General features: G+C 38.9%; 1 protein-coding gene across 3 annotated transcripts in view; it reads right to left on the bottom strand.

Moving 5' to 3' along the window:
* Nucleotides 1–312: 312 nt before the first annotated feature.
* Nucleotides 313–26,946, bottom strand: part of RETREG1 (reticulophagy regulator 1) — a 123,591-nt gene continuing 96,957 nt past the window's right edge. For all 3 annotated transcript variants that reach the window (XM_066374180.1, XM_066374189.1, XM_066374198.1), the window contains 6 exons: nucleotides 11,168–11,294; nucleotides 8,595–8,679; nucleotides 6,556–6,693; nucleotides 5,606–5,670; nucleotides 5,237–5,363; nucleotides 313–3,169 (listed from right to left, as the gene is read on the bottom strand). In XM_066374180.1, the coding sequence (XP_066230277.1) occupies nucleotides 2,679–3,169; nucleotides 5,237–5,363; nucleotides 5,606–5,670; nucleotides 6,556–6,693; nucleotides 8,595–8,679; nucleotides 11,168–11,294 (1,033 nt within the window). In that variant the 3' untranslated portion in view covers nucleotides 313–2,678. The remainder of the gene's footprint in view (nucleotides 3,170–5,236; nucleotides 5,364–5,605; nucleotides 5,671–6,555; nucleotides 6,694–8,594; nucleotides 8,680–11,167; nucleotides 11,295–26,946) is intronic.

Here is a 26,946-nt window from a genome sequence, read left to right as displayed (position 1 = left end):
CTATCCTGGATCAATCACAGGGTTTATTGTTACTATATCTTAAAATCAGAAACAAGATTAAATATAATGCTCTCCCATCAAAAAAAAACAAAACAACAAAAAAAAAACAACAAGAAAATAACCCAGACTCATACAAAACAAAAACCTTCAACGTCCCTGTTTGTTTGAATTAAGGAATACCATTATTGCATTGTGTAAATTATCATATTCTTGAAAAAATAATATTGAAGTATATATATGGTTATAATGCTACTATCCGTAGAGATCTGGTATGTCTTCTCCACAGTACTGGTAACATATTTTTCTTCCTTCCCCTATACTCATCCCCTCCCCATCCCTAAACCCCTTTTGATTTATAGTTAATAACATTTTATTTTAGTGTATTGTTCATACCATCGACTCTTGAATTTATCTTCTCTTGTAAGCTTGTCCACTGACTTGTAACACATTCTTTAATTACTTACATTATTTAACTTCTTGTTTTCCCCTCAATGAAGAAATTGAAATTACCTTTAAACTTTTTGACTTTATAGTCAAAATATTTTTTAGATGAAGAAACGTACACGTAAAAAAAAAAAAAAAAGAATTTTGGTCACAAGAATTTTATAAATATGTGACTGTATTTTTCTTCATGTCCAGAAACATACTGAATAGACTTCAGGTATATTCTTCCCATACACACACAGTTGATGGATCTAAGTTTTCATTTGTACCAAAATGGGCAAGATAATGAAGGCACAGGCTCACGTTGTATCAATAAAGGACATCAAACACAGTCATGAGGCACTAATGACATAAGCATAGTCAATCACAAAAAGCAGGTTTTCAAAATCTTCAGTAATTTCTCTCCCTTTAAAACATTTGGCAAAATTCAGTCTAGATATTTTAATACCTCAGAAAGAAAAAATAAATAAGAGATGCTACATTAAAATGTCAGATTACCTATAATCAGTTCCTTAAAAATATAAGGAAAGGAGTAAAACAAAGGGAGGGAATCACAGATTTCCTATATTCGTGGATTATCCTTCCTTTCTGAGGGCCGCAGATCCCTGTAAGCATCTGCAGAAATGCCGGCTGTACCTGAAGATTGAAGAGATTGTCGGTATTGCTGACATGGTCCCTCTACACTTTCAAGTGATATAATGACAAAAAAATTAGCTTGATTTCTGCTCTTCGTTAAAACTTAAGTCAAATTTGGTTATTTAAAGGTGATTTTAAAAGTTTAAAATAATTGAGAAATATAACATATTCTAGCTTTCCAATGAGAAACAGATGAAATATTTAGACTTCAATGGCAAATAAATGCACTTTAAAGCCAAGCAAGTTTTTCTCCTGTTTGGAGAATCTATACAGACTACAAAAACAGTTATTGTTTCTCTACTGCTGATGACCACATCACTCACAGAACAGACCAGGAGCTAAATTTCATGATTTTGAGATGTATTCTGTGACACTATATCAGAGACGAGGGATTAACCTAGATCTGAGCAGGCAGAATAGATCTGCCTGTTACTCACAATATCCCTGTTACAAATACATGACAATTGAACCACAAAGCATCGCCCAATCTCTGTTTACATCAAAACCACCATCTATGTGATATATAATGACTGACTTTCTATGGGTTAACACCACCCATTGCAGGACTAGGGCTGGCAGTCAATAGAGCATGCCATGTACAAGTAAAGCTAAGCCTACAACTGCAGAAATAACACGGAAATGTACCAGCCTATCCAAAGGCATTCAATATATTCTAAGAACTTTTCCTGGGGATTTAATTTTGATATTTTTTCCCAAGTCCTTCAACTGAAAATGTCTCCATAATTTTTGTCTTTTTACAACAAAATCTACCGAGAATATATTTATCTGTTTCAAAGTATTAGAAACAAAGGAGCTGATACAACATGTATTTGCAATTAATTGTTGATATGTCAGTGAGTTACAATAAGCTGTTCTTGCATGCTTGAAAAATTAATTATAAAGTAACAGTAAGCAGTACTTATGAAGGATCTCAGTAATTTGGTATTTTCTTTTTGCTTTAAAAACAACTAATATTCATCTCTGAAAACACAGTATGTATATATATGTGTGTATATATGTATATGTTTGTGTGTGTCTATATACACACACACATAGTTGACCCTTGAACAATGTGGGGGAAAGGGGCACCGACCCCTGCACAGCCTAAAATTTATGTATATCTTTGACTCGCCACAAAACTTAATTATTAATAGCCTACTAGTGATTGGAAGCCTTACTAATAACAAACAGTTGGTTAACACATTTTGTATATGTATTATATACTGAATTCTTATAAGTAAGCCAGAAAAATGAAAATGTACAAGAAAATCATTAGGAAGAGGAATACATTTATAGTATTTATTGAAAATATTCCACAAGTAAGTGGACCCGCACAGTTCAAACCCATTTGTTCAAGGGTCAACTGTATTTAAATATGTTTTTTCATTTCCATGCTTATTACATAAAAATAACTATCAGAGGTATCAATCTATCAATGTCAGCTGATATATATCCAGTTAATTCACTGCAGAAAGGAAAATAAGACAAAATAATCAGTAAAGCTCACAGTTCAAAAAACATTTTTTCTTTTTTTTTTTTTGCTGTTTGACATTTTTTGGAGGTTTCCCTGTGCTCTGTCGTACAAGCTGATTCCCAGACTAATGGCCTCCAAGAAGACTTGAAAGGAAGCCTGACGACTTCTTATTTTGCTGTGCTTCTGCTTCCTGATCTTGTGAGAGTCCCAATTCACTCTCAATTTGATCGAGCTCTGACTGGTCCAGAAGTTCAAAGTCATCACCTTCACTGTCTGTGTCCTCTGCCGGACTTGGTGCAGCCTGAGAAAGGGTTTGCTGTGCCCCCTCTAACTGGTCTTTGATGGCAGCAGTCACTGCAGCTGTGATGACGTCCCCAGCCAGGTTGCTCATCAAGTGAAGGGTTTGGTCACTGCTCAGAGGAAGAGTGAGACCGGCTGCCGACTGCCTCTCTTTGCTGGGTCTGAGGCCGCTATCCAACTGTTCCTTTTTTCTCTTGGGCTCAGCGGGCAAGCCAAGGCTTAATTCATCTTCATCGTTTGTTCCCAGGCCATTTTCTGGAGATGGGAAATCTGAAAGGCCTCGAGAAAAAACTTCCTCACTAGGTCGGTCAAGATCTGTGAAATGGATAACAGAAGTTCATGCTTATGCGCCATCATAAATTTGAAATAAAAAAGCTGACTAAAAGATACCTGATTTTAATCTGAACCCCGTGACAACCCTGGCATTCATCTAGCGTTCTGGTTCAGTTTAAATCAACTTAACCACACATATTGGATCCCTCCCGAGTCTGGGACACTATCTCTCCACAAGTATACAAATACTACATGGTTCCCAACATCTTTAACTTTCCTTGTAAGCACAAAGCAGTGTATGTAACAACTCAATATTCAACCTAACATTAGCTTGACGTTTGAGAAGTTTAAATGTTCACCATACACAAAAATTTCATCCTGCCCCATAAGGAAAAAATTAGCTTAAGCCAATGTGGATATGTATGATTAAAGAATAAAAAATATTTCAGTTGGAATTTTACATGGTATCTGGTACAGAAGAGAAGTATTACCCAACCTCAGCATTTTCATCCATGGAGATTACCTGAGTATCTGTAACCTGTGTTTATTTAAAGCAATGAATTAGAAGAAGCGGTTGCTCCTTTTATTCTATATTCAACCTCAGAGCATATGGAAATATTTGGCTTTCCATAAAGATAGCTGAAATTGACCGTATCATTTTAACCAAACTCCTGTCCTGAACATATATAGGAACACTTTTAAGATTTGGGACATTTGAAAGCAGTGTGGTTCATAGGAAGTCAGTGATTTTATTGTTTTTTACTTTTCATAGAAAGTCTTTCAGAATAATGTTTAACTCTTTACAACACTGATATGAAATCTTCTATTTAACTACTGAAAAGTCTCATCTGTGGGTTGGATTATCATTGTCCTTTCATTGTGAAAGTTTAACATGGGATACTTAAAAACAATGTGTGTGTTATCCGGGTCTTGTGGCTATTTAGAGCTTGTCAAGCTTTGGTGGACTTCAGTGATCCTCCTGTACTCATGTGCTTTAAAGATGAGGAAATTTAGGTCCACACACAGTCCGTCACCTGTTATGGGTAAGTTACCTAATTACAAAGAAAAGCCAACACTTGGGTCCCCCAGTCTCCAAACCTGTCTCCTTTCAAACCCTGCACAGCTTTCCTCCTTCATCTAGAAAAAAGAAAGTGTGTTCTTGCCTGTAAAAGTACACAGAAGACAGTGTATTCATAATCCTCCATTACAATCTGCTCATATTTTCAGTATACGGCTAAGATGACTTGCAATAATCCAACGAGTCTAGCTAAAATTAAGTTACTACACAAGCGCTGTCTCTCTATTTTAAATTGTATCTAACCTAATTAAAACAAGAGGTTTTGGGGGTTTGTTTGTTCTTTGTTTTTTTGCTTATTTTTAAACTAACTTTGAAGAAAAACGTGAGAAACCTTGGAGCCAGCTTTGGATTTGGGGAGGTTGCCCTCCATGCACCCGTCCCTGTTCACGAGGACCAGCCCGCGTATGTGGGATTAGCTTCACTCTTCCCCTCCTCTCATTAGTGCTACGAACAACATTACCAGGCATTTTAGATATTAATTTTCACTGTCAATATTTGTTTTCAAAATAAAGGCAGAATTTAGGCATTGACTTGCTTAGATTTTTTTTCTTATACTCAAAAATAATAGCCTTTGAGATGTAATCCATGTACTATAAAATGTAACCCTTTAAAGTATACAATTCAGTGGTTTTTAATGTCACAAAGCTGTACAACCATTACCACTATCTAAGTCCAGAACATTTTCATCACTCCAGAAAGAGACAGACTAATTACCAGTCATTCCCCATTCCCTCTGCCCCAGGCCCGGTAGCTGCCAGCCATCTGCTTTGCATCGACATGGCTCTGCCCTTTCTGCACAGTGCACACAAACGGAGTTAGACAACATATGTGAACTTGTGTGTCCCGCTTCTTTCGTTTCACCTCATGTATTCAAGATTCACTCCGTCATAGCATTTATCAATACTTCATTTTAATAGCCAAGTGATAGTCCATTGTATAAATATACCCCACTTTGTTTATCCATTCAGCAGTGGACAAGGTTAAATCTTTCTGCATGCACTGCTAATAATAAAAGAGAACTGTGAGCATACCATCAGAAGTGTCTGTCTGCGGAGTGTAGCCTTCCGAAAGGTTGAACGTCCCATTGTCCGTCCAGGAGACCTCGGACACGTCTGTGTCGGACACAGACAACTCTTTGGCAGCCACCGTGAGGCTAATCTGTGTTAATATAAATACCAATGGCACATTTTAAACTTGTGTGGCAAATCTTTTGAAAACTCTATGCTAACACTAAAAATATCAGGATACTGAAAAATCAGATGAGTATTTCTTTTTCAGAACTGTTCAATCATCTTAAGAGAAATAGGATTCTATTAGGAAAATCATTCCGCGTTAGTGCGTGTAAGTAAATTTACAGTTAAACCACACAGGAACAAATTGAAAACTAAACAAAAAAATACCTTAGGACAAAGAGCTGAAAAGTCTAATTCACTGTCATCTTTGTAACTTTTTTCTTTGTCTGCTTCTGTTGAGAAAAAATTTGGAAGCTTTCAGTTTCCCGGCCGGCTTAGACATGGTGTATTTTATCCATTACATATCCTTGCCCACATTCCTCATTTTCTCCAATGCTTCCATAGAATCCATAGAATTAAATGTTTGCACACAATAAGCTTCACATATTTGCAAAGGTCTCATTTCCAAGGGTGATAGTCCATATCAGTGGTTCTCACAGCATGGTCCCTGAACCAGCAGCAGCAGCACCACTGGGAACTTTGTATGATTGATTGATTGATTTGAGATCAAGTTATTTGAATTATGTATGTTGTGTGGTTTTTTTTAATTTATAGGGATGACATGCTTCGCCAGGCCCTACCCTAGACCAGCTGAATCAGAAACTCTGGGGTGGGGCCCAGCAATTGACGCTTTAAGAAGTTTTCCAAGGAGTTGTGATGCTTGCTGTAGTTTGAGAAGATATAAGGTCACAGGGCAAGTTAAAAAGTGAAAATCGACCACTTGGATTTTTCTTCTATGTATTTTCTTTTCCTTCCCATTCTTTTGATCCCTCCTATACAGTTTCCACATTCTTAGGCCTACTTTTGTCATTTTTTATTTGCAATAATAGCTCACCCCAAAATAAAGCAAATTAAAGAAAGTAGATCATAAGCAGCAAATACAGAATAGTTGAATCCTTTTCCCGACAATTTAATAAAAAGTCTATTTATTGCATGTTTCAAAAAAAAATGAATAAAAGTCTAAATAGGAAAATGCTATGTTACCTGGGGTGATTAGCTTCTGTAATAATATGCTGTAAAATGGTAAAACAACTTGAAATGTACTGAAGATGATTTCATAATAAATAGCCCACTAGTGTCTCATTTCATGCGTAGAATCTAAGTCAAACTTTACCTACCAGATCTCTCACGCTTCTTCTGGTTAATATATTCTCCAATTCCGAAATCTAGTTTCAGCAAAACTGACTTGATTTTGCTGTATATTTTTTGTCCCATATCATTACACTTAAACAGTGGACACAAAAATGCACACAGTACTGAAATATAAGAAGGAAGAGAGTGTGGGTAAGATCATCTTTACTTCAACAGGATACATCTTTGTATTTCACAAAAATGTCTCAGTTCCTTTACTGACAAACAGAAGCATTGTCTTAGGAAAATGCTTCTATGAAATAAGTATATAATTTCAATTCTTCCCTCTGTAATAAAAATATTTATTCCTACATGCATGCTCGCAAACACACACGCATCATGTTTATAGCCATTGTTTTCAAAGACTTGCAATTAGATCAATCCCCTCCCTTTAATCCTTTTACCCTCAACATGTATACAAAGGTTCCATGCTTTCCAGACAACAGTCTGGAGCCTGTTCAACTTATTTGTTAAATGCTATTGCACCATAGGAAAGTTATTATCTATGTGCTTCTCATTTGTCATGCTGGTATAATAACATTATTTGGGGGCTGTTGTGAAGGATAAATGAAATGAGTGCAAACCGTCTGAATAACACCTTGCCCATATTAGACTCTCTTTCTCTGGCTCTCTTCTCCTTTGCCTATTGAACAAAGCACATCCAGAGGCTGGTATTCTACCTGAGTTCTATTTGAGAGAAAAGATTTGAGCTTGGACCATTTGCCATCTGTGTTATGCATTAGGAATACAAAAAGAAATAAAGGTTGTCTCATCTTCCCTAATATTTATTTTTGTTATTAGAAAACGTGCCTATTTACCTTTTAAATAGGAGTTGCAGACTGAAATACCTCTAGAAACCAAGGTGGTATGTGTAAATTTTAAAAGCTGGTATGAGAGAAATAGGGAAATATGAGGGTTAGTTTATGTGGAGAGTGCACACACCATCTAAACGTGGCAGCGCTAAATTCTATTTTTCAGGAGAAGTATTAAATCTATACCTTTTATAGCATGTTTGAGTTATAGCTGATGTATAGTAAATTGCACATATTTAAAGTGTATAATTTGTTAAGTTCTCACCTATGCATACAACCAAGAAACCATCACCACAATCAAGCTAGTGAACAAATCTACCATCCCCAAGTCTCCATGGGTTTCTATTAATCCTTCCTCCTACCTTTCCTTGACCTCTCCTGTCTCATCCTCAGGCAAACACTGGTCTGCTTTGTCACTAGAAATTAAGCTTGAATGGTATATAAATGAAATCATAAAGTATATGCTTTTTTTAATCTGGCTTCTCCCACTCAATCTAATTATTTTGAAATGTATCCAGATTGCTGCACATATATATTTTTTAGTGCTGAACAGTAATTCATTTATGAATATAGCATATTTTATTTATCTCTCCATCTATTAATAGACATATGGATTATGTTCCATTCATACACGAACATTTGTGTACAAGTCTTTTGCAAAAAAACGCTTTCATTTTTCTTGGGTAAACAGCTAGTTATGGAATGGCTGGGACATATAGTAGTTTTTAAGAAACTTGCCAAACTGTTATCCAAAGTGATTGTACCTTTCTACTTACCCACCAACAGTATGTGAGGATTCCAGTTTTCCATATCCTTGCTAATTAGCTTGGTATGATCTGTTTATTATTTTTATTTTAGCCATTCTGGTATAATGGTATCTCATTGTGATTTTAATTATTTTTTAAGCCACAGGACATACACATGGGCAACGGTATTCATTTGGGGATGGGGAGTATAACATATAGTTTTAAAACATAATTTAAAATAAAATTAATCATTTATAATCCTGCCTTTTCAAATGATTCTTCCAATTTAAAATATAAACAGATCACTAGGGAAAGGAGAAACTTTGTACAGGTAGATATTAAAGAATAACCAACTTTCTTTATAACTAAGCACTCATTCCTCCTCTTCCAAACTATGGCAGGTCTTGTTAACCATTAATTGATAACACATGGACCACACAATCTAGCCAAATGTTCTACAATACTTACAAAGTAGATAGCTGAGTATCACCCCGGGAATGTAACTTCCCAAGATCATAAAAAACGTGCACACACTGCAGACCAGGAGGCAAAACTAGAAATCAGAGAAATAATATGACAGGTATGACACCAGGATATTTTAGAGCCTACAGGATATACACACGGTTATTTATCTACATGTGATCTATCACATTATGGCAAATGTTTTTCAGTGTTCTTGTGCCCATAGTTTTGAATAATGACTAATGCCTATAGTTTTGACTAATGACTTCAACCAGCCTTACTGCATTTTCACACTTGGTAATAATCCTTTTGACGTCCCAGAAGCTAATTTCTGGCACAGAACACAATGTCTCCCGTTAACCATGCTGTGGCTGAAATGCTGTCAGATGCAAAAGGACTTAAGATTTATTGCTCCCAGAAACTTCTTTTACTCAGGACTACTTGCTGAATATAAAGCAACCTGGCAACTAAATCTTTAAGTTCTAATTCTATAAACCTACCAAAATTCATAAACACAGCAAAACATGATACAGAAATTAGAGGCATTTCTGCAAACATAATGGTAATTTGTATGGTGGCTGAAAAGCTGCTGAGATAACTCTACTGGTCATTCCTCCTCCCTAATGATACCACATTGACCCCCTTCCATCAGTCATGACCCCCCCAAAAAATCTTGACTATTTTAAAAAATTTAGACACAAAGATAGAAAAATTCTCCCATAAAGTCTTCACATATTTTACACATTCTCACCTTAAAAATAAATGCTCTTCTTTTGCTTTATCTTTAGGGTATTATATTAAACTGATAAGCAAAGAAAATAAGGAAATTTGAAAAAGACACGTAAATAAGGTATTTGCAATGGCTCAATAACTGATAAGAGGAAGAGTGTGGGGGGTCTACAGTTCCGATTAACTTTGATTTTTCATTCCTTGGCACAGGATTAATAAATTAGTCAAAAGGAGAACTGATGAAATTGTGGAACTAAATTAGCTATTTCTGATAGAGTGGGGTCCTTAGAGAACATGGCGTTCTAGTAGTAAAACGGAAGAGGAAAAACCTTAAAACTTAAAAGAACAAATAAGTGTACAAAAGTATTAGTATAGTCAGGATTCAGTTTTGCAAAGGAATTTTACAATAGCCTCTAACTCTGTAGCATTGCCCTCTGAAGCAAACTGACTTGGAGCCTATTAAGACAAGCTAATGAAGCTTTAGGCTCAGAATCTCCTTAAAACATTTAACCATTTCAGTAAAATAGGCATAAAAAAACCACCACCACCACCCCCCCATACACACACACACCACCATTTAGATATCTATTCTAAAAAATCACCATCAGTGGTTTTTAAAAATCCATCCATTTACAACCTTACTACTTTAATATACTCAGAATGTGTCCAAGCATAGTTTGATTATTTAGTATTAGACTGAAGGTAAGAGAGTGTCTGTACAGGGTACAAGAGGACTGAAACGCCGACGTTCCTAGGCTCTTCCTTCCAGCTACAGGCGGATGTTCAAGAAACTTGAATAGAACCCTGGAAGGGAAGGGTCCACTGATGGCTCCGCAGCTCACCCTTGCTACCAGGATCGCACTGAAGCTGCCTCCACCCATAAAAACAAGACAAGAGCATGTGCTTCTCCTCGCAATCCCTTCCAAACCACTGATGACTCTTCTCCTCATTGGTTTTGCCTTACTTAGAAAAATACTCATTCCATTTATATACTCACTATGAGTGTTTTTGCCAAAGGTTTTATTTCTTAAATATATAACATAAGAAACTACTTTTTTATTAAAAGTCAGACTCAATTATCTCCAAAAGCCCCTTCCAACGGGTTATGTATTCCCTTCATCTCCCTTTGACTTCAGAGCCAGGCTACATACTATAATTCTCAATATTTTTTCTTCTTAGTCTAGATGACAAGACCAATTACTATTCATTTTAGTTAAGGGCCTGGCTATATATGTAAAAAATTAAAAACAATCCAATTTCAAAATTAGGTTCAAGATTTTTCACCCTGGCCAGTTGGCTCAGTGGTAGAACATCGGCCTGAAGTGCAGAAGTCCTGGGTTCGATTCCCGACCAGGGCACACAGGAGAAACGCCCATCTGCTTCTCCACCCGTCCCCTTCTCCTTCCTCTCTGTCTCTCTCTTCCCCTCCCGCAGCCGAGGCTCCACTGGAGCAAAGATGGCCTGGGCGCTGGGGATGGCTCCTTGGCCTCTGCCTCAAGCGCTAGAGTGGCTCTGGTCGCAACAGAGTGACGCCCGGAGGGGCAGAGCGTCGCCCCCTGGTGGGTGTGCCGGGTGGATCCCGGTCGGGCGCATGCGGGAGTCTGACTGTCTCTCCCCATTTCTGGCTTCAGAAAAATACAGGAAAAAAAAAAAAAGATTTTTCAAGCTGTTAATTTAGTTCCACATTGCTGAACCTTGTTCATACCAGCTCTCACAGCATGTGTTCTTTGTAGGTGATATTGTAAAATGGAGAACACTCACAAGCTAATAAAATAAGCTTATTCATTTCTTCTAAGTTTACTGCACATTTTAAAGCACACATGGTAATTCGCCTATATGAGAAAACTTGCCTTGCCAGGGCTCTGCTGTTTGAAAAGAGACATTTCTTGAAGAAATATGCTGAAATTCATCCATGATTCTGCAATACAGTGGCTGAGCCTGGGTCTTTCCTCTGGCTTGGAATTAATAACTTCCCAGCTAAGGAGAGAAAAAAAAGAACAAAAAAATTTAGCTGAACTTTTGATGACTTGATATTCACTACTTCAACAAATATTTATTGAGCACATACTGTTGGCCACGTTCTCTGGAAAAGCCCCATGCAGAGATAAACAGGCCTGACATCTGCCTAGCAAAGCTCAACTTCCAAGAGAGGAGATGCAGGTTAAACCACCAGCGACACAATTACCCAGTTACAACAAGGGTCAGAAGGGTCAGGCTGAGGGAGAGGTATAGGATGGGGGTGCTGCGGCACCTTCTCTGAAGAAGTCACTTGAAGCTAAAATCTGGATTACTAGTAGTTTACCATAAGGGCTCAGAGAGTTTCAGAAACAATAATGTACAACATACGCAAAGGCCCTGCAGTGAGGAGCTAAAAGCACTATTCTGAGCCCCCAGTGTGGCTCCAGCAGAGTGAACCAGAAAAATATCATTACATGAAACTGGGAAAGTAGCAAGTGGACTAGGTCGAACCATGTCCCTGCCCTTGTTTTCCCCCAGGAACCTCAGTGAGCTAAAAACTGATAACGATCACTGCAGGAAGAAGACACAAGCAAACACACGGCATTCCCTACAATTACAATGACATCAAGTTCAAATCCCACTCCTGCAATTCTAACTCATCACAAAACTATGTCAGTTCAAACCAGCTCTGCTTAGGGCCCTCAAATTCATTCATTTCATAAATTATTATTAGTACCTACCATGATGAAGGCTCTGCTACAGATCTAATAAGGCCATACCTAAACATGTTTCAAGTACAGAGAAGTGAGCTATCACCTGAGCTATGACTGCAGGGTATCAGAGTGAGGCTGGATTTCTGGATTCAATTATAGTAGCCCTTAGACAAGTCAAAGCTACCTTGGCCCTTAAGTGCTCAATGACATAGGATCCGTGTACATATAGATTGTTACTTTTTAATGTACTTTGAAGACTAAGGTAATTTGTAAACTAAATAAATAAGATTTCCTTTCTCAATATACATGTTAATCCAAGTTTAAATCAATTCAATGGCATTAAAAAAAAATTCATTTCCTTCCTTCTTTGTTCTGTCAGCCTCAATTAATGCTCTGAAGCCAAGCTGTCCAGGTGATGCAATTCCACTAGGTAGATATTCGTCAAATGATGTCCTGCTGTCAGAAGAAATGAACATTGAGGGATGTTTAAGAATCGGGAAGTGCTTTATGTATCCATCAACTCTACCTCCTTTCATGGTGACTAAGTCTATCACTAGGTCTGTGTATCTCATGAATGATTCCAGACCTATTAAAAGAAACACTTAAATGCATGGTTAGGAAGCCACTATCTGTAACAAAATCTGGCCAGTATCACTGCTTAATAGGGAGAGGTTTTTTTATAAACGCAAAAGCTGTAAAAGCAAAGGAAATAAGGTTATCAAATAATGGCCGCTTTTCTTAGAACAACACGGACATGCTGCAAGCTGGCGGCTCGGCTTGGCTACTGGGCAGTTCTCCAGACCACAGAGAGGACTGAAACACAGGTTTCCATTTCTGCTTGCTATGTACGTTGAACGGTATTTCAGGGATTCTGTTGAACTGTTTGGCAAATATAATTCTAACAAAAAGCAATGAAAAACTTAAAATGAACCAATTTGATGATCATTCTTTTAGCGATTATAATGAAATGAATGAACATTTCCTAACTGGAAACAAATTTAAAATAAATAATTTCATTAGGACAATGAACAAAAATAGTGAGCTGTATTCAAGCAATAAAAGATAAAACAGCAATGGAAATGAACTCCAACTCCATGTCTGTCCATGAACCTTAGAATCGTAATATTGAGAGAAAAAAAACACAGAAGACTATATACAGTATGATTTCATATATGCAAAGCTCAATATCATGCTAAGCTAACAGATTATTTAAGCAAGAAAATGACAAAAAAATGATTCAGGAGAGGAGTTACCTTGGGTGGGGGAGGGGAAGTAGAGAATGTGACTTGAGCAAGGCATGTGGGAGTTTCCTGGGTATTGGTCATGTCTATGTTTTAAATTTTATTTTTCAATTACAGTTGACATACAATATTATATTGGTTTCAGGTGTACTAATCACGTCTATTTTTTAACTTAGGTGATGGATATGTGAGAATCGGCTTACTCCTGTTCTTAAAGCTGCATATATATCATATGTACACATGCGTACATATACTGCCTCTATTTAAAACCATGTGCATACTTAAATGTATAATCATGCTTTTTATTTAATGAGTAACTTTATTACATGAGTATATCTCACTCCACATCCCCTAGTCAAAATATAAATGTTACTTAAGTTTTTGCCTCGGTTTATGTACTTGTGAAGTAAAAATAGTATTTCTTCTGGTGAGAGCCGTGAAAAACAATTTCTTGATTAAATGGTACTTTATATAGATTCCAGAACCTTTTGCTAATACTATCTTTAGGATTCAGGCCTTAGAAGTGACACCACATTTGTATATATGTTTTATTACTCTAGTAAATAAATGCCTTAAAATTGAAAAGGACCCTAGTCTAATATTAAATCCCTAAAATTACCTAAATTATCTCCACAGGAATAATGTTACAGCAAATCTTTATACAACTTAAAATATTTAATACAATGAAATACCTAAACATTCTGATTTGTACTTAAGGACCTTACTGTTTTCACAGGGGACTTCAAATGAATATGAAGAAACCTCAGTATCCATCCATTCATTAAATAAAAAGTTATCAAGTTCTCCCATTGTGTCTTGCATTATATTCAGTGCATTTAGTATTTGTTATTTCTTATTTCTTATTTCTTTTTTTAAAAAGATTTTATTTATTGATTTGAGAGAAAGGCAGGGGTAGGAAGGGGAAGCCATCAACTTATAGTAGTTGCTTCTCATATGTGCCTTGACTGAACAAGCCCAGAGTTTTGAACCAGCGACCTCAGCATTCCAGGTTGACATTTTATACACTGTGCCACCACAGGTCAGGCTAGTGTCATTATTTCAAGCCAACAAAAACTGAGTACTTGTAGCATTGTTCCCTTCCGCATCTACAGACATCACCACTTGGTGGGAAGAAGAGACAAAAGAGTATTTAATGTGTGGATATTTTCACAGCCATAAGAAGACACTCTTTTATATTAAATTTCTCCCCTTTAAAAATAGTTTCCTGTGATAGTATTTTGGGACAATAAATTCCACTGTTATTAACATTTATATTAACGTAAGAACTGTGAGTAATTATAATTGATATTTGAATTATTGTTACAATCAACAAAAGAAATGAGAAACTCATGTACAAGTTGAAAATATTTTTTAACCAAATGGATTTGGAAAGAGTAATAAATGTCTGAGATAACAATAAATATATGGATGGTACTAAATACAATTTAATGGAAATATGTATGATTTAAAAAGAAAATCTGAATTCAAGGACAAAGGAGATGTCGCTCTACACTTCTTTAAATGAAACATGGACCCAGACAAGTCACTCTCTTTGAGTTTCATAATAGTTTTAAACTGTCCAGTGATTAACTCTGAGTTCCCTTAGAATGCATGTTTCTATAGTCGTCCATTATATATTTTATTATTATTATTTTTTTTGTATTTTTCTGAAGCTGGAAACGGGGAGAGACAGTCAAACAGACTCCCGCATGCGCCCAACCGGGATCCACCCGGCATGCCCACCAGGGCGATGCTCTGCCCCTCCGGGGCGTTGCTCTGCTGAGACCAGAGCCACTCCAGCGCCTGGGGCAGAGGCCAAGGAGCCATCCCCAGCGCCCGGGCCATCTTTGCTCCGATGGAGCCTTGGCTGCGGGAGGGGAAGAGAGAGACAGAGAGGAAGGGGGGAGGGTGGAGAAGCAAATGGGCGCTTCTCCTATGTGTCCTGGCCGGGAATCGAACCCGGGTCCCCTGCACGCCAGGCCAACGCTCTACCACTGAGCCAACCGGCCAAGGCCTAGTTGTCCATTATATAAATATATAGTCTACCATTAGCTAATGTCACCACAATTCAATTTAGGTAATATTGGTATGTAACATATACTATAATTAATATAGTTATATAATATAGAATGAAATGAAACATTTAATGTCAACTTTTCCAATTCCCTTATCATTGCCCTGGCCGGATGGCTTGGTTGGTTAGGGTATCATCCGGATACACAAAGGTTGCAGGTTCTATTCCAGGTCAGGGCACATACAGAAACAGGTTGATGTTTCTGTCTGTCTGTCTCCCTTCCTCTCTCTCTAAAATCAATAACATCAAAAAATTTTAATTCCCTTATTATTATACATGAGGAGAGTGAAACCCAAGTTTCTGCAGCTAGTTTGGGGCAAAGCGACAACCTGAGGCCATGACTCCTAACTTCAATGCAGTCCTATGTCTCCTTCAGACATGGGTCCCCTTTAAAGGATGCATAAATTCAATGACATCCTTTGAAGAAATCCAGTATTCTAATTAGATTGAAAAGGAACATTCAGTGTTCCTCCTACCTCCTTCCTACAGTCAGGAGGAATAAGGGGAGGTTGATCCATACCCATGAGGCCTCATTTAAGACCCACCTTTCTAGGCAGAACAAAAAAAGCAGCACTTCATGTGCAGAATCTAAACAGTCAGCGGAAACTAAGATTCATGCTTAGTGGTTAGTTGACATTTAATACAGGTGACATCTAAACACACACACACACACACACACACATACACACACACACACACACACAGAGTTGCTCCATAATGAAATTCTATGTTTTCCTAGAGAGTCTTATCTGGAAAACACATAACCAGGGGAAGGATCTCCTGTGAATACTGGACAATGCCTGGGAAAGAGATCTTTCACACGGTGTGAGGCCGTCTTCCCACCACCCTTGGCACCAATCAACCTGCAACATAAGGTCCAACTAACATAAAAGGTGGCTTAAAAACAGTGTGAAGCTTTACGCTTTACTAAGTTCTAAACCAAAGACTATAACTCTTCTATGACTAGAGGTCATCCAGTGGGGAAAACCAGTTACTAGTGGCTTCAGTGTTAACAGTCCAGGGGTTATTTCCCCCCCTCTTTAGTTTCAGAGAGAGCATGCATTTGCCAGATTCAAAGGGAAGTAAGGCTCTGGGTTCATCTGTCTGTCCTTCTTTCCTCCCTCACCTGCTTCCTTCTGTCCTTCAGCTTTCTCTTTCAATCATGCCTTCAGTTCACTCCTTACTGAAGGGACATTTGTCCCTGGTGACCAGCATCCCCAACCTCCCACACCCTTGGTGAGCCCAGCTGAAGTGGTTCCAAGGGAGAAGCCACAACTCCCTCGTGGCCACGCCATCTTTCTTTCTTTTCTTTTTTTTAGATTTTTATTTATTCATTTTTATAGAGAGAGGGGAGAGAGAGAGAATGGGGGAGGAGCAGGAAGCATCAACTCCCATATGTGCCTTGACTGGGCAAGCCCCGGGTTCTGAACCGGCGACCTCAGCATTCCAGGTCGACGCTTTATCCACTGCGCCACCACAGGTCAGGCACCATGCCATCTTTCAAATGGGCTTTGCCCAAGGATTTGCAGCTGTATGGTGTCTTCAAAAAAACATACCAAAACCATGGCCCTGGCAGATCCTCTTAGCTATGTTCTTCTTTAAAAAAAAAAAATGAAATGACAGATTTTTGACAAAAGATATTCTGCATGGTAAAGATAAGCATTTATTTACCAAAGAACCAATGTATGATTTCACCTGCCTGAGAAAGTCTAACGAAACAGAAATGAGGAAGATGCCTCCTCCAACCAGCAGCGTCGCCTTATCACAGAAGGCTGTCTGGCTTCCCAGGAGAACTTGACCCACCATCCTTTCTTTCTGCCTCCATGTTCCTATTAGAATACACATTAGGGGCTCTGGCCCAAGCAATCCTCCTAGGCAGTTCTCAGGTGGACTGTGAACCCCAGGGGCACTCCAGAGAGCAGTGGAGCAGACTGGCAGGAAGCGTCCCAAGTGTTTCTGAGGCAGGTGTTTCTTACACTAAGAGAGGGAGAGAAATCCTGCGAGGAGGTTACGGGAATTCCTAAACAAAGACAAGAGGAGAATTTGCACTGGGACACGATGGTCTACCAGAGACCTACTTTGCCCTCCCCCTGAAACAACCGAAAAGAAAAAGGAAAAAAAGAAAAAGTAGACAAAATGTATGAAATACTGATTTTCAATACCCTGGGCACTATGCAAGGCAGGTCGGCAACCCCAGAGAGATGGTAACTGCGGTGATGCCCACCTCACTGCCTTGAGTTTCCAGGAAGGATGGCCTCCGGTGACTGCCTGAGTCGATGAGACAGAATTCAGAGTCCAACTAGAAAACCAGAGAGGCCGGAGCTGCCAGGACTGAGTGTGGGAGACTAAAGCCTGCAGAGAGAATACTGACTATTGGGGACCCTGGAGTCTCCAGCCGAGGGCGACCAGTGCAACTGTGAGGCCCCTGGGGGCTGGGACAAGCCATAGGAAGGACAACAGAGAACAGAGGCCTGTGCTCACACGAGGCAAGAAGGACATCTGGGCCTATCCACCAGACGAGAAAATCTCAAATTCACGCATCAGGTACTCAGAAGGGCTCTACCTCAGTTGCAAAGAATAAATTAATCCTAGACTAAATGTTGCTCTGGTCTTAACAAGTCTTAAAAACAAGCTCCAAAGAGATCAAACAGATTTGACGTAATTTAACTGTGGCAGAGGTAGGAATAAAAAGTGGTCAGTTTTGGTATGAACCAAGTAACTCACATGGTCCAACTGAGATCGGAAAGATTACATTTTCTTTCATGCTTGCCTTTTAGATTACTGGGTCGATTTATTTTTAAAAAAGATACTTAACAAAAACACTGTTTAAATTTTATATTAAAAGACAAGTTAGTTTTTATACAATTTAATGGCTTATATACAATATATGAAACTGGAAAGCAATTTAGTTTCAGAATGTAGCACACAGTATCCTTCATTAGGGGGAGCTGTGAGACTGATAAATGTGACACTTTTGTGCTCTTTAAAAATAGACTACTTCTGTGAGAGAACACGTGCTAGCAGCCTGTTCCATCTCTTTCGCCCCCAGTGTCTTTGAGCTCTACAAAAAATAAAGCTGAAACATGAATCTTGGCGTAGAACAAATGGTGTCTCTCAGCACCGTTTCCCTGCCGTTCATTTCAGTAAACACGCACTGGAGGCAGTTGAGGACTGTCAGTCATCATTGCTGGATCCAGGGATTAGTGATGACACAGGCACCCTCCCTAACCAATAAGTAAAAGTTTAATGGGACCCCAAACTGCTAGCTCTCTCTCTCTCTTTCTCTCTCATTTATACTTGAAGCTCGCCTTTACAGAATGACATTTAATTAGGGTTATTGGAGAAAAACATCCCAAACTAAGTTGGGAGAGTTGGATATGGGAGGAGAACCTCTTAAATATAAGATACCATCTTGTCATTCTTGTACATTTCACAGGATAATGAATCTTTTTAGAATATACTAGTAAACCTAAAATTCAAAAGGCATTTTTTATAATGGAAAGTATTTTTAAAAGCAAAAAAGTTAGATTTTTTATATGTCAAAGCTCAACTCCTTTCACATATTTCCTGAGCTTTCGATTTTTGAGGAGATAATTGCCTACAAGAGATGGATAATGTGTGCTGGACGGAGAAAGAGAGAAGAGAAAGCAGTGTGCAGGTTAGGAATAGAGAATATGCATGAATCTTGATGTTCTGGTTTGAGTTCTCAGGTCCTCTCAGCCCCAAGAGGCAAAGCCAGACATAGACATCCCCTGGGTGGGAGCCAGTTCCCCCCTTTGGCCTTGAATTGGTTTCAGTTGGGTTACTGGCATCTACAGCACAAAGGAAAGTGCTACATATTTTTCAGTGGGATCAATAAAAAGCTGTATTATATATGTTAACATAGGAGGTAGAAACAACTCTTTAAAAAGTTATGGAATAAGATTACACATAGACACTAGTATCACAGTTTTATTTAGGCGACGATTTTTAGTGTAATGGAAGGATGGAAATAGGGTGAATAATTTAAGTCAAGGCACCTGGTTAACAATTCAAGTTAAGGAGGTTTCAGGCAGCAAGAAATAAGAGTAACAGCCAACAACGGGGCCAGGCACTGTTCTCCATGTTGAACATTTACTCTCATATTTAATCCTTACAATCATCCCAGGAGTAAAGGGGTAGTTATTCTGGTTTTATCAATGAGGAAATTGAGGCCCAGATCCATTAACTATCTTGCTCAAAGTCACAGAAGTAATATGCAATGGACTAAGGCTATAAGAAATGGAACTAAGACTGCTCCTAAGGGAAGATACAAGAAGAACTTGGATTGGAACATGGGGATCATTTCAAAGATGAGTGGTAAAGTATATTAGAGCTGTACTGTGGGAAGGCATATAGAATCTTCAACTGCCAAGCAATAGAAACACAAATATCTGAAAATGCAGCTTTGGTTTCCAGGTGAGACAGAAGACCAAGGAGCTGAGATTCCTATTTTCTTTCTCCACCACTTCAGCTGTTTCTAAGTCAGAAACCACGAATGATTCCAGAGCACACGCCAATGATAACCACGGTCACAGGTGCTACTGGCTGAGGTCTCCAATGGGCTAGCACTTTGTACATTTTCCCGTTGAATCTTCTCCCTCTGAGCCCCCTCCCCAGTCCATCATCATATCAGTTTCTTTTGTAGCAAATATTGATTGTAGTTCATTTCAGTTTTTAATATTGAATCCCTGTTAGATTTTAAATTCCGTGACAGAATTCATACACATGACTCTGGATTCAAAGCTAAGAGAGCTTGACATGTATGAAGCACATAAAATAGTGAATAGAGGAATGAATATAAGCGATGAATGAATATTAACAATGAGTGAATATCAAAGAAGAAAATGTCAAAAATAAGTGGTTAATTAATGACATTATGTATGATTTTTATCTACTTAACTGAATGTTGCTATACATTAAATATTAGCAATAATTAGCATGTATTCCTATCCATGTATAAAGATATATGTATATAACAGTGGGCAAAAGATCTAAAAACTTTGGACACTCACTTTCATTTACGTGAAATAGTTTTTTTAACTTTCCCCTAAAATGTCTTCAAAATTAGGCAATTAGGAAATATGCCTCATTTGTTCCAAAAGTTTCCTTATCAGTATTTTTTGCAGAATTCTTTCTGGCAAAACGTGGGTCCGAAAGCTTGACTTCTCCACTGGGACCCAGGAGTAGCCTCTGCACGCAGTACTCTCTCGTGAAGTCGAGGGGGCCAGAGTGTGAAAATCAGCCACTACCCAGCCTTCCATGCGATAGAGAGAATGAGTCCCTTCTTTGTTTTTGTTAGGCAACCTCAATCTACTGGAGAGCACTTTCAGATATTGTTATATCCTCTTACACACAGACAGATAGATACACACACCTACACTTCTAGTCACTTTTTAGATTTTCTGTATCTCTAAGAACCCATATTGCAATAATCATTTCAAAGCTGTCTACAAGAACTGTCATACTACTTCTAGAGAAGGTACATTATTTTATGCCATTTGATTTTATTTTTAATCTATAGGAATGGAAATGGAGAAGCCAGGCAATATTTTTCAGTAAGTGAATTATGTCAATGTCCCATATGGACAAATGTTTTTAAAGAGAGGATTTGTTATAACCTAAGTTGTCACCTAGCAACCATGGCAAGCAGCTGCTTCAACCATCACACCTATAAATATGCTTTGGCCTGGAACCCTCATAGCCCTTCCATTCTCCGCTAGTGACTAATGGTCTCATGCTCTCTGTTGGTAGCAAACATCTGTTGATGGTAAGTCCTGCCGAATTTTTCTTAGAAAGGTCAGTGAGTATCCAGTTACAGATTTTAACATTTCTTAGTGCAAAGTGTGAGAATTTTTTTTAATCCTGTGGACACATAATATGTTCCCCACTGTGTATGTGTGTGTCCAGGCAGAGAAACAAAATAAAAACAGGTATGTGTCTCTGCACAAACAGCATTAGAACCATGACAAAGCAAATGAGATGTGTCAACTGGAGGATTAAAATAAGCAAACACAAGATTAAGAAATTACAGAGCCCTCCACTGGAAGCTTTCGCTTTCTCAGACCAATTAGCCACGTGAGCAACTCCTCCCCAGGCGGGACCAGGAGGCGCCACCTAGATGCCGGCTGTTTCTGCCCCAGGAGACCAGCCCCACCTCCCTCGGGACAACTTGTGGTTCTATGTGGGGTTCGTGCTCTCTCTGGCTCAATCTCTCTCTCTCTCTCTCTCTCTCTCTCTCTCTCTCTCTCTCAATACTGCTTGAGGTGAATCAGAGATCAGTCCCTCTGTGAAAGTGCCCCTTTGTCCCTGCCATCTCCATCTATGCACTGCCACTCCCTGGCACCACTGACCCATCAAGATAATCTGGAAGGTTGGCACTCAACCACCATCACGTTACTGCTTATGTTATTCTAGTTTCTATAAACAGATGCCAGTCAGAAGTTATTTTCCAGGGTTTTCAATTTTGTTAACTTTTCAACAACTAGACTTTCATAAACTCAGGGCATGAACAATTAAAATTCCATTACTAGCTTGGAACAAGCACCTACTTGAGACCTGCTGAAGATTAAACACCCTTTCATTTACGGATGCCAAGATTTGCTTCACTAACTATCCCCGGGGGAAGAAAAGGTTTCTACTTTATTCCTGAAGGACAGATAATGTCTGAGTCAGGAAGCACTTCCCAAGGAAAACAGAAATTGTTACCGGGAAGTGAGTTGGCTAACTTGGACAAAAGCCTTTCTTTGCATTCTACTTGGGACCCACGATTTCCAGCGAAGTCTGTTCCAGGATTTACTGCAGTTGGAGTCAAAGGCAATTGTGCCCTCCCTGCCTTTTTCCACCTTTGGCCTAGTTATGTGAAACCTATACCTCTGTGACAATACTAAGGGATATATTTCTTACAGAGCAAATTTCATCAACAATCTCGTTCCTAATTTTGTTTCTCAGAGAACTTACCCATTTCACTGGGCCTGAGCAGGCACATCCAACCCAAACAGAATGAATGAGCAAGTTCCTCCACAATGTTTTTTATTATGAAGGCCTATTAAAGTTAATTTTGTTTTGAAGACTCTGTTGTCAGTCTTTGTGGTAAGGGGGTACCCAGGAATACAGCAAATATGGAGTCAATGACTATTGGTTATTGAGGTATTCATTCAAGATGCTGGCCTATTACATTGTGGGCCACATTCACACTGTAGTTCTTTTAAGAGTTCACCTCTCATTTATCTTCATTTTTAATCCAGCCATGGAATAACATCTATGGCATTTAAAGGAACACACCCTTACTAAGAGGATCATTCATATCATCTTATCAGTCATAGGAAAAAAACGAGAATTTCATTAAGATGTCTCAATGCTTGCTACACTTGTCATCAGCCTCCCTCAAAGCACATTTTAAAAAATAAGCTATTGTGTGGATATCGCATGCATTAATGGTTAAATTTGTACAAAGCAATACTCAATAACAGCCTGCAGTGATGATGGGTATGTATGTGGGGGTGTGCAGGGCACGCACTAGAAGGGGCTATGTGACAGTCAAGGTACAAATGGATACAGGTACATGAAATGTGTTACTGGACAGAAGTCTTTTGCTCAGAGAGGGTGTGTAGTGGTTGATACTATGGAGTGAGGATGAATTTCAAAAGAAGTTATTTCTCCTAGTAATAGGTTCCTTAGGAAAGTAAAATTATAAAAGTTAAGTAATACAGCCTGTCTGATTTAGAGAGCATCTCTATAGGAATGCATTTCCCCCACTTTCATATGTTCAAAGAATAAAAATAGGAACTTGTCTAATAATGAACTGAAAAGGAGTCAGCCTTCAATGCATTTCTGATTACCGTAACAGTCATTGTGTTTTAGATCTGAAGTTTAAAAAAGTTCCTGAAAACTTAAAGAGTTCCTCCAACATTTCATTTCCATTCACATTATGAATTAGCTTAGGAAACATTATTCTTAAAGTTGGTATTCCTTTGTGAAATGTCATTCAGTGGAAATAAATGAGATCTGAATGATCTAGGCTGAACCTTATGCCAGCGAGAGCTGCCTGCCCATCTACGCTGTCCTCCTTCACTTTCACCTGTCGCAGGTATTCCTCTCTGCTTCTAGACTTCAAGTTCCTTTCAGTAGTGTTCTGGAAAATCTAACAACGGCCACATGTGATTTACGTGTGGGAAAACTGCCAAGCATATTGGAGACCTGCTTGCTCAATATTCTAGCCATTTCGAGGAAGTCACCTTTCCTAAATCGTATCATACAAAGTGTGTGGTGTTCACACCTACCATCTCCCTCTGGCACAACGTTAGTAAGTCCATACCCCTCATTTCTTTCCCCTGGGTCATCGTTTACTGGACTGGCTAGTTGGTAAAATTTTAAATGCCTCCTTGTCCGTCACACACACAGTTTATTACTGTTTCATTTTCTGCTTGTACTCTATCGTGCAGGTACATAAAATGAAGTTGGTAAGATCCTCTAGGGAGATGAAACAGCTCTTTGATCTGCCTAAGTTCTTTAGTTGTCCTAATGGTGAGAGCCATCCAGGACCACAAAACTTGTTTGGAGTTTGAGACTTGTTTGGAGGTTCTAGCAGGGGAGCGCAACTACTGGTATACCCTTGACCGAAGAACGGTCCTCTACTCTATTGGGGAAGGTCGTCCTCTTCAACCGAGCGCACAGCTTCGGGAGGGACGCACATGGAGCCGGTGAGGGAGGAAGGGGACACCCGCCTAGCCAGCCAGATCAGCTGAATCAACCCTGGCGATCAATGGGGTGACAGATGTCCAGCCAGATTGCCCTCACATCCATACAAAACTACTGAGAAACAGCACTTTGCTGGGCCTGGGTATTGTAGGGTCGTCTTCATCCAGCCAAGTAGATCAATGAGGTGCTGCTAAACAATTGATCCTGAGCTACTTGGGAGCTCACTACCCAGGTGAGTCTTGAGGGAACTGACCACAGCCAATGGAACCAGCTGGCCAAAGAAAATCACCTATTTGTAAACAACACAATGACTATTTTACACAAATATGCAATGAAAAACAGAGAAAGATATAGATGCATCCCTTAATCCAGGGGTCTCAAACTCAACTCAGCATGTGGGCCGCAGAGCAAGATCAGAGCCCTTCGGCGGGCCGCACTAGGTCTACAAAAGGCAACTGTTACGCAACACTTTTCTCACTGCAGTTGAAAACAAAAAAAAAATCAGTACAACAAGCACAATCGTACATGCAGTTTACTCACTGTCACAAAACGACCAGAAACTGTAGTTCGCATCACAACTGCTGTTAACTAAGCTAATATCTAGCTAGGATGCTAGAGAAATGAAAAATACAAGTAGGCCCCTAGGCTTACTTAATTTTATCCAAAATATTTTGAACTTCGTGGATTAGTCTGCGGGCCGCACAAAATTGTTCGGCGGGCCGCGAGTTTGAGACCCCTGCCTTAATCGCTACCTTCAAGTACATTTTATGCTTTAGAGTTGTATTTTGATCAGAACTCAATCTATCATGTATTTTTTCTTTTTTTCTTTTTTTTCTAGTTCATGTAACCATAATGCATTTTCAAGAAAGAGAAAAAAACGGTGGATTCCATAAGAAGCAATTGTTTTTAAAATCAGATATATGCCATGGCTTCTCTTGTCATAAATGAAAGCCTTATACCTTCTAATCTATGCCATCTTTAACCAAGCTATCCAGTTCCAGCAGGGTTTGAGTGATCCCTGTACACACAGCCAGCAGGAACCCCAGATGCTGAGGATGATTAAGTTCACTTAAAAATTAAGTTTCTTTTGAATACATAGCCAAAGAGAACAGGAATGAATCGACTCTGTGAATTATGTTATGAATTACCTCTTTGGAATCCTAAGAGCAAATAAAATTAATATTATTTTAACAAATTATGCTAGAGAATGTGGGGATATAATAATATACAAATCAAAAGCACAGTGACCAAAGAAGTCACTCCATTTGGAGTTCTGACTAGTCCATAGGAGGAACTCGGGTTTCTGGGTCTATACAATATGAAGCTGAACCAGACTGGGTCCTGACTGTTTTCTGGATCATGTCCCCCACTTTGAAATATCTCAGGAAATTGGAGGGTCCACTGGCCCTGGGCTGAGTACTGCTGGCTGGGATACTTGGTGACATCTGCTCAAGGATTCTGTAATCAGCTATACAGTCACATGTTTGCTTGAAAAGCTGAATTAGTATAACACCAAATAAATGTACTATTTTTATGAAATAAACATTTATTTTCTCATATAAAGAGCAGATTTAGAAATTGATATTAATTTGAAAAAGGAATATTTAAAGTTAGCAATATCCCTTAAAACATCCCCAGTGATACCGATGGAACAGAGAATCTTAGACAATAACTACAAGTGTCATATTTCAGGTTGAAAGAGTTTCCTGGCAAACGGGCCTCCTAATAAGCAAACTTCCATTACCTGAGGCTGTGAGGATATTAAAAATGTAAAATGGCAAACCCAGGTTATGCCAATGTTTGCAGTCCTGTAATAGAGAAACTCAGGGTCATATAAGGAATTCTGTCTTTTCTTTACAATGGGTTGCTGGTTCCCAGGCCCCTGGTGACGGCAAGCCCAGAGTAGATGTCCTGCTGGCCGCCTTCTGCACGAGCAGCCAGCTGGACCTGTGAGAGTGGCTAGAAGCTACAACCTTCATTGATTTGTCCCCTGAGGTAAAACAAACTAGAAATTCTGTGTTCAGTTAAAGCCCCGACCTTTGATGTCACTGGAAACATGAGCTGGAGATTCCAGAGCTGGGAGTTAGAATGTAAAGGTAAAATTTACCAAAAACAATGGGCGCTACTAAGCATCAGAGCCTAATTACCTGGGAGTAATTAAATCCTCCCTCTCAGATTTTCATCCTGGGGTTTAAGAGGGCTATTGTATCCTTATATATTGCCAACAATGGTCAATTTCAAGCTGCTTTTTCAGTATTAGATAATTCCCCCCTTCCTTTATCTAGAATAGTACAGATTACCCATTAATTCTAAACCATAATAACAAGAAATCGGTGTGAATATTCTTATACCTGGGGAATAACCTCAATGCTGACTGGGGACTAACAAAAACCAAGTAGTACACTCTTGGGCATTCAACTCAATCCAATAAGTTTTAACTCACACACATGTGCAGTGGGAGTTATACAACTTCCAACTGATTCAGGGCATGGAACAGAGATTGGTAGTTCTTACACACACACGAATTATCTATGATTTCTAGTTTATTTAAAGAGGAGTAAGAGCCTGGCTGGTGGTGTGGCACAGTGGATGAGGCGGAGGCCTACAATACTGAGGTCGCTGGTTTGAGGCCCTGGCCTTGCACATACAAAAAGCAACAACGAGTTGATGCTTCCCGCTCCTACCCTCCGCCTTTCTTTCTCTCTCTCCTCTCTAAAATCAATAAAATATTTAAAGAAGAGGAAGAATTTGAGTCAAAACAACCCACACACAGGATCATTCTTATGCTCATGCCTCCACCAACCTTTTTAGTTGTCTATTTTTTTTAAAGCAGTATTTATCAGCAACTTGCCATTACTGATTCTCTTCAATGCATTCAATTTGTTTTCATAGAGGTAAACAACTGCTATGTATTAAGATATAAG

The sequence above is a fragment of the Saccopteryx leptura genome, chromosome 1 (genome assembly GCF_036850995.1).
Source record: "Saccopteryx leptura isolate mSacLep1 chromosome 1, mSacLep1_pri_phased_curated, whole genome shotgun sequence".
Lineage (NCBI taxonomy): Eukaryota > Metazoa > Chordata > Mammalia > Chiroptera > Emballonuridae > Saccopteryx > Saccopteryx leptura.
The sequence above is the reverse complement of the archived record's forward strand: the minus strand, read 5'-3'. Positions and strand labels throughout refer to the sequence as shown.